General features: G+C 35.9%; 1 protein-coding gene across 1 annotated transcript; it reads left to right on the top strand.

Annotated features, from left to right (window-relative positions):
• Positions 1 to 1262: 1262 nt before the first annotated feature.
• LOC110445311 lies at positions 1263 to 8070 on the top strand. Its single transcript, XM_021489851.1, has 7 exons — positions 1263 to 1572; positions 2538 to 2652; positions 3120 to 3280; positions 4550 to 4634; positions 5526 to 5599; positions 6292 to 6418; positions 7474 to 8070. Exons 1-7 carry the CDS (start codon positions 1427 to 1429, stop codon positions 7522 to 7524), a joined length of 759 nt encoding a protein of 252 aa, XP_021345526.1. The 5' UTR covers positions 1263 to 1426; the 3' UTR covers positions 7525 to 8070.
• Positions 8071 to 8705: the final 635 nt, after the last annotated feature.

Raw genomic sequence — 8705 nt, 5'->3', positions numbered from 1 at the left:
ATAATCAAAGGTAGGTTACTGTGTAAAAAAAAAAGTGGGACTTGGATCCTTAACTTCTTGTTCCGCCATTACAGGTATCAATCCTAGTTATGTGAGTAGTTGTATTAGTGCGGATATTCACCAGCGATGAAGTACTGCGATGAAAGCTTATGTTAGAACATAATTTATTGTCACCAAATAAGAGTTCTACTTCTTTAGGAAAACCACATAGATAGTTATTTTGTTGAGTTGAGGTTTAAAAGCACCGGGATAATACGGTTTGATTAGCAATCAATTTCATTTTATTTTATTGTATAGGGTTTAACGTTCTATTAACAGCTGAGGTCATTTAAGGACCTAACTCCATATGTATAATGAATGCGTGCGTGGGTGTGTATTAGTGCTAGATACAGGGTATGTTATGTAATTGCCTCCTTATGATAGCGCGGATCTGGAGCCGACTTTATTGTGCTACCTCATTGAAATACCATACCTAAGGCACCCACCACATAATTATGCCCTGTCACATTATACTGACAACGGGTGAACCAGTTGCTGTCATTACCCTAAATGTTGAACGTTTAGCAGGGAATAACAACTACCATTGTATGGACTTTGGTATGTCCCGGCCTGAGGACAGAACCAATTGCCTTCCGCGCCTGTACTAACAATAAAAACAACAAAGCTAAGGTATTGCCAAACAAGGCCCCTATTGTATAAAAGAAAGTAAGAAGTAGGGAGAAATATAAAGATCCCAAATATTGCAATGAGTGCAGCAGATTTCTTTTGTCGCTTTTGTGTCCCCAAGTAGAATGCACAAACACAAATTCCCGATTATGATGCTCTCACGTTAGTCGCCTCTAACGATCATGCAGTGGGTAACAGCAGGTGTTATCTTTTCTCGTTCACGGACCTGCAATATAAACGGGGAGTTAGTATCATAAACTGATCTCAACACTCGTGACGAGAACTAAATACGGCAATGTCGGCTTGCTGATAGGGAAGAAGGTTACTTATAACGGGAGATACACGACGATTACGAAAAGAGAGTTGTTCATATCAGATTACGAACTTTACATTTAAATTCTGAAAATGTTTGCTTTTAAAGCAGACTTTGCTAGTAAAGCAGAGATATGTAATAATAATACGTTATCGACAATGTGATGTGTTATTTACAAAAACCTGATAATACAGATGATTAGAAAAAATGACAATATAAACACGATACCATTGCTGATGACATCATCAACATTTGCTTCCTAGTAGATAATTCACTATTGTGTTCAGGGTATGCATGAACCCAGGTAAACTCGCAGTGATAATAGACATGTATATATATGCATACCTTTATGACAACCTGGCCAGTCATTGAATGGGGATTATAATGAAGATATACATGTGATTAATTTATACTCCGTCGAGTGTGTGTAAATAACAAACGTCGAGGATGGCAAATTATCTGTATGTGTTTACAGTGTTACTTTTGAGTTTATGTGAACTACAGGCAAAGTCATGTGACAAAAAGACGTCCTGTTCGTGTAAGTCTAGTGATGGGGTATTGGATCTCAAGCCAGGGGCAATAAAAGGAACAAAGTAAGGATATTAGTATATCATGCCGCTGAGAGGTTGAGAGGTAGTCAGTTTACGTTAAGAGGTAGCGCATGGACGTTACGTTAAGATGTAGCGCAATAGCGTTCAGACGTAGAAATCATCGTTAAAATGTGACGTATTTAAGTTGAGAGGTAGCGAAGTACCGTTCAGAGTTGAAACATACGCGTTAACTGAAATGTACTTCATTGACTTTAAGAGGTAGTGTACTTCGAGTTAGTTTGACCAGGGTAGACTCTTCCTATCTTAAAAAGGGCAAACTGGACCCTTACTACGGACAAAGGGTACAGCCTCAATCACACAGAGTATCGCCGAAGGATAGCACTCAAAGCTTGCTGTACATTTATATTAGTTGTTTTCACAGTTATCTTTGACTTTTTATGTATGGTATTAATACCACAAACGATGGTACCGATTATTGTATAACATTTATCATGGTTTAAACTGTTTATCAAAACAAAATAACTATAAAACCTCAGAAATGAAGGTGCACCTTTGATATCAGGTTCTCTGTGGACCGGAATTAGATCAGTATATATAAATATCAGTGCTTTTTGAGGATGAACGTAGGATATACACAGGTGATTTCTTCTATTTTAGACTATATCCACGATCAAACTGAAATATGAAAAGGCTTTGAGATAAACAAACAAACAAACAAAACAAAAATCTTGAAAACGAAAGACATTGTTAAGAGATCTGACACAAATTATTCCAAGCGCCGAAAGTCGAACACGCATCTGTTGGTACATTAGCATTACAGTGTTATCAAATGTTCTAGATCTCATCGCATTATTTATATTTTTTACAGGGATTAAACTTTTCAAAAAGATGTCTCATCGACTGGTTGACTTATCGATTGTAATTTAGTTAAAAGTTGAACTTTTGACGTGAAACATAAATATGCTCTACCATTTCCATTTTATCAGTTTGCTATATTATCTTTGTAGATTCCAAGACGTCGCAGCATCAGACGGAAGTCTCTACTCCTATAATCCATGTTACAGCTTTGACGAAACAGACCCAAGTTTGCCGCCACAGTTTGACAACTGTAAATCCGTAGCGGTACGTATATTCCTGCTTTCTTCAACTGCATGATCATACTGATCGACTAATCTGTGTCACTAAATAGTTGATTTAATTTAATTTCAATTCAATTCTCCTTTGGGTATAACTTTACAATTAGGTCATACTATATTAGGACTTTATCATCAAATAATTAATCACAGTAAAATGTGAATCAACGATGATGAAAAAAATAAAAAATGAAAAAATGAAAAAAATCTCTATTACCTTGAGTCTTTCGACCCATAGGTTTCAAATATGAAATATTTACAATATTTGCAAACAATATAATACACTAACAACGCTGTACAAACAGTACGGAGAATGTAATTAATTAATGTAATTGGTTTCTTCTTACATTCAAACAAACATTAGAACTTTCAACAACAAAATAAATCTAATATTTCAGATATATCAGTATGTAATGAATTTCGACTAATGATTGTAAATCTCGATTATTAATCTAGGCGTGTCAGCTTGTTCCCGCTGGAGTTGCAGGTACACCTCAACTGTACGACATAGGCACCCAGGCCAGCGCATCGTTCAGCTACAAGGACGGAGCGTCCCTAGACCAGCCAAAACTCGGAGAGGTCCTCACAGTTACCTACCTGGCAGCGGACAACGCAAGGTAGGTAGATCAGCATTGGAGTAGCCCGAGTTTCATCTGGCCCTAACACCAGACTTAGACATTTTTACATATATAGATGTCTGGTGTGGGACCAGAGCGCACTCCTATATGAAAACATGGAATTCGCTGACACCGTTTGGTATCGGGGAGTGACTAATCAGCAAAAAATACGCGGTCCGGAAATCGTTCAAACAAGAATGATACATTCCGTTTTCGGCCCGGATCAGTACGATTTAAATAGACTGCTTTTTAAGAATAAGAACGTAAACAAATAGTCCACGAAGATGACCATAGCAGTGGTGTATTTACTGTGTAGTGGTTTAGTTTCTCGGGCTAATATTTCGCGGTTGTTCCGATCAGAGCTAGTTCGCAGGGATTTAATTTTGCGCCACCTTTGGTGACTGCGACTATAGGGAAATTAAATCCCCCGCGAATATTTCCAACAATGCAGTAATGAGGACATGGACAGTGTTTTCTATACTTCAGTTTGTAGAATTTACTTGCTCATTTGAATATTCCTGAGTCAAAATAAACAGGTATAATACGATCTACCTTTGGTTTGATCAATTATCAAGTTTATGTGTTATGTTTGGATTTTTTGTTTGTGATAACGAATTACGGACTCTGAGGTCACGAGTTTAGACTCAAATTTCAACTTAATACACATATCCTACAGCAGCGACACCCGAGTGAAAGCTGACTTCAAAGCCGGTCAATTTAACCGTTATGCTACCGCGCGATTCTTTTGCTGTATATCAATGGGCAAAATTTGTTTACATGTATCACCCACAAAGTGGCGCATACAGAGCCTTTACTTTTACCCTGACATATTCGAAGGGTGTAGGGAAGAGATGCGTGTAGAGTTCCGAACCGTCTAATTGTGAAAATGGGTTTTGCTAGACAAAGCCAGTTTTGCTAGATAAAGCCAGTTTTGTCAGCCTACTTATGTAGAATATCCTTGCTCATTTGATTATATACCACAATAATATACCCTAAACCAAATTCCCTTTACAAGTTTGTCAATTAACCAGGTAAAATACGATCAACCATCGGTTTAGTCAACATCTCCTCAAATCCTAAGTTCAAATATTAAGTTTGAACTCAGCTATTGATTAAAAACAATACTAGTGTGCCATTCGAATGTGTCAACAATCTCCCTTTTTTTCATTACAGATATTGTAAAGGTTAATAGAACATAGAGAAGGATACACATTACATGATAGTATAATTTGTACTGCGTTATTAATATACTTTGATATATTTACTTAGGTCGACGACTGTTATTCTTCAATGTGACCCAACAGAAGGCTTCCTTCCTGTTGGCGAAATACAGAGTTCCACCCTACCAGTATACGTGAGTTCATTTCTGAAAAAAAACGTACACAGCAATTATGAAACAACGTATTTTAGATTATAGTAATCACTTTCGTTGGCCACGATGTTAGCGCGCAGGGGGTCCAATGTGGGAGGAAACCGGAGTACCCGGAGAAAACCAACGTAATCGGCCAGGTATTGTTTCACGTCCGATCGGGGAATCGAACCCCGGCCTCCTTGGTGAAATGTCTGGTTTTATTTTGTTTAACGTCCTATCAATAGCTATGCTCATTTAAGGACGTTGTCTTGTTGAAAGGCAAGGGCACTATCCACTGCACCATCCAAAGTTCATTTCTAATTTATCACTATACTGTAAGAAGAAAATGCAGGTACCCAGCATTAATAACTGTACAGGACACAAGAGACAGCAGAGTTCTTGAAACAGAGGTCATTATTTTTTCAATGCCTCCGCTAGAAGTCTTACCCGGGACCTCTGACTTTCTAGTCTTACGCTCTACCAAATGAACGAAAGGGAAGGTAAGAGTTTTTTCCAGGGATCATAGCTATTCCTTTGCAAGTATCGTCAAGTATTATTGCATACTTCCGGGGTTCCTACGTGGGCGCCAATGTAACAGAGGTCATTATTTGTTTAACGCCTCCGCTAGGAGTCGAACCCGGGACCTCTGGCTTTCTAGTCTTGCGCTCTACTGAATAAAATAAAGAGGAATTCTTCCAAGCCGAGTCGATAGGAACAATCGACAAGGTCCATTGTATATTTTTCACGCTGAACCCTGCTAACTGGCTTGTCTATTAAGTGGGAAAATAGGATAAAATCTCATTGCCCACATTTAAAAAAGAAAATCAGCATTATCTTTTATTATAGAGTTAATAGATAAAAGGTAATAGATTGTACTCTTGTACATTTTTTCAGGTTTTTGTATATTCCTCCCCTAATGCCTGTTTCAAGCCTTCAGGATTAATCGCAGGAAACGTTTTTCTAATAATGTAAGTAATGTAGCATTATATATAAGAATTGACAGAAATTACTTTAAGGTGCACCTGTATGATAATATACATGCTACTGACGGGAGAATTTCCAATGCATCTTCTTTCAAATAATGATTTAGCATGGTAACCTGTGGATTTTACTTATTTTCATTCAGTATATATGTGATTTTTATGTATTTTCTCGTTAAAGATCCTTGTACTACTGATGTAACAATGCATTTGAGGGGGTTTTTCCGGCATTAAGTTTTGATAAATAATCTCTGAAAAGGAAACCCACCTTCAGACATTTTATGAAAACAATAAAGATAGAATAAAAAGATAAACAATGATTTTTGAGCATGAGAAAAGAGCGGAGCCAGACCATGATTCGAACTCTATTCCTTCGATCATCAAACTATACAACGGAAAATGTGTTTTTTTCCAGATAAAATACGAACGTTATGTGAGAAACAGGTCCCCAAAACTCGTGATGATAAGTTATCACGTTTATCTAACTCTCGTTAGGTTTTTTTATAAATTGTAAAATATATTCGGTAAACCTCGTGTCTTTATACAATTTGAAGATTAACTAACTCGAGTTTGCTTTATTTGTCTATCCCTGTGTAATTATATGTATGTAATGAAATTTTTTGAATAATATTGGTTGAATACTATTTAAACTGATTTGTTGTTATCTTTTTAAATTTCAGATTTATATGTTTAATTGCCGTGTACCTGATAGGAGGGATAGTATTTAACAAACTAAAAAGGGGAAACAGTGGTAAGGACTTAATACCACAGCGTCAACTCTGGGTCTCCGTCCCGGGTATGATCAAGGTCAGTCATTTAAACGTATTCGTACGGTTGTTGAAATGATTTTTACCTTTAACACCTACAAGAAAATTGTTCATCCAGTATATATCAGCATTTTACTACAAAGAGATATCACGAGACTAATTAACAAAATGGAAGGAGTTTTCGAGAATGTTCGATTCGTTCCCAGTTGTTCCCGGCATACTTATATCGAATTTTATTGATTATTTTTTGTTTATTCAAATATTTTCGAAATAAGTTAAAATATATAAATACTCTATTAACAAAATCATTTTGATTTTTTTATAAATATTGTTTTACTGCTATATCTATATATATTTTATTTATTTATTTATTTCATCAATGTTTTACATGAACTGTCTACTAGAAAACGTCGTTGAGCTATAATTAGGCAGAAATTAAGCATACATTATTATAATAAAACAAAAATGTATATTGCAGTATATGAACTATTTTCCGTGTGTTTACTTCTGTTTTAAGAAGCCCGATATTCAATCAACGTATTTACCTCGTATTCGTTACTTGGTTTAATTCTATAACAACCTATTTTCATTGTTTTGTAACGTTATACAGCTGAATACTCAGGTGTTTGAAAGTTAAATTTTATCATTTCTCCTGGTCGCAATGCTTTCAAAATATACATTTTGTTTTGATATGTAACTGTAGTCTGCATCTGCTTATATTTTATGTTTACTTAAATAAATATATATCATCAATTTAAAAATGAGAACATCGTTACTTGAAACAATGTATTGATGCATTAAATGAATAATCCCCATATTCGACCGGAATCGGCCTAATGCTGCAAGTTAAGTGCATGAAATCTTAACACTTCTGAATCTGAGAGGTCACAACGTCAATTCTTTTATTTCGATGTCGCCTCGGTTTCTGCTTCTGTGTTTTCCAATTGTCTTAGAGTTAGGATATTTGCCCTTTTGTACTGGTGCTTTGGTATTTGTCTTAGTTTACAGATAAAACTATCCTTATTGTACAAGAGAGTATAGCGTGTTGTTCTCAGATGGTCATTATTAAATTGTATTTTCTCGCATTTTCTGCAGGATGGCGTTTTCTTCGTGGTGAATAGAGGACAATATCACCCAATCAAATGATGCTGTGTAAACATGTTATTTCTTTGTCAACGATTCCAAGAAAGTGTGCAACTGAGAGGGAAAAAAACTACAGGAAAAGGATCGATTTAAAGGAGGAAGTAATTGTTCTTCCTCTAAGGGAGATAACTCGTGCATGACTATTTTCTGTATAACTTGCCTTAGACCAAAAACTAACTTTGTTTGTTTTTATTTGTTTTATGTGTTTTATTTGGAATGAGAAAAGAGTAAGCTACAATGGGTGACACACGTTTCAAATGTGACATTCTATTAAACCATGCTTAAAGTTTTGCACATTTAAAAGATAAAATTGTCAAAATCGTTCATGCCCAGGGGCGTAGGAAACCCGGGGCCTGCCAGGAATTTTGCACCAATTTTGAAATCTCGAGGGTGGAATTTCACTATCTTACACTCTTGATCCGGAAAGATTATTTTTTCTCTAAAGAATGATTGGTACTTTAAACTTGTTCCACTACTTATTTCTGTCTTTTGTCTATTATACCTAATCGAATCCTATCCTTAGTATGATTTCCAGTGATTAAATGATGAAATGTGATATATGTTATTTTCACATAAATGAATGATATAACAAGAGAATACTTTTGTGGTATATTTTTTGCCATTTGCCTGGCGAGAAATGTTCCCAAAGATCACAGTATATTTGCCTGCGGCTGCAAAGTATATCCACATTATATAATGCAATTAAATACATCCATATATCGCGCTAACGCCATAACTAATGTGTATATGGAACTGACTTCTAATATCTCAATAATAGTGACCTGATACACTGTGAGATACATGAACAGATACAATCACGTTTGTATTGGTGGATGTAACGTACACCCACCAATACAAACTCGATCGTGATTATTAAGTGGCGCGCAACACATTTATATAAATACAATAAACACTTTGTATCAAACGCTTTATATGTTCAAAACATACAACATATAGCACATTGAACAGTACACACATTCTATACAATACAACAAATCATTATAACATACTCACTGGTGTAGAGCGCCTGATCTGCTGCAACAAGGTGCCGTGTTCGGCTAAAAAGGGAGTTCGTATTCGTCGTACCAATCTCCGTGGTCATACATTCCACTGACGTATCCAATTAGCATACCAATCATTTTTGAATGCATAAGTCATTTTCGGCCAGAAAGTATTTTTCTTTT

Source organism: Mizuhopecten yessoensis, unplaced genomic scaffold (assembly GCF_002113885.1).
Source record: "Mizuhopecten yessoensis strain PY_sf001 unplaced genomic scaffold, ASM211388v2 scaffold2213, whole genome shotgun sequence".
Taxonomy (NCBI): domain Eukaryota; kingdom Metazoa; phylum Mollusca; class Bivalvia; order Pectinida; family Pectinidae; genus Mizuhopecten; species Mizuhopecten yessoensis.
Note: the sequence above shows the minus strand (reverse complement) of the source record. Positions and strands in the feature narration are given on the sequence as shown.

What these genes read in the sequence shown, in the direction of transcription:
- LOC110445311 (XM_021489851.1), top strand. Translation starts at nt 1,427, where the DNA reads ATGGCAAATTATCTGTATGTGTTTACAGTGTTACTTTTGAGTTTATGT. An exon ending in CTGGCAGCGGACAACGCAAG is followed by an intron (nt 3,281 to 4,549) that starts GTAGGTAGATCA and finishes ATATTTACTTAG; the next exon opens with GTCGACGACTGTTATTCTTC. An exon ending in GGAAACGTTTTTCTAATAAT is followed by an intron (nt 5,600 to 6,291) that starts GTAAGTAATGTA and finishes TTTAAATTTCAG; the next exon opens with ATTTATATGTTTAATTGCCG.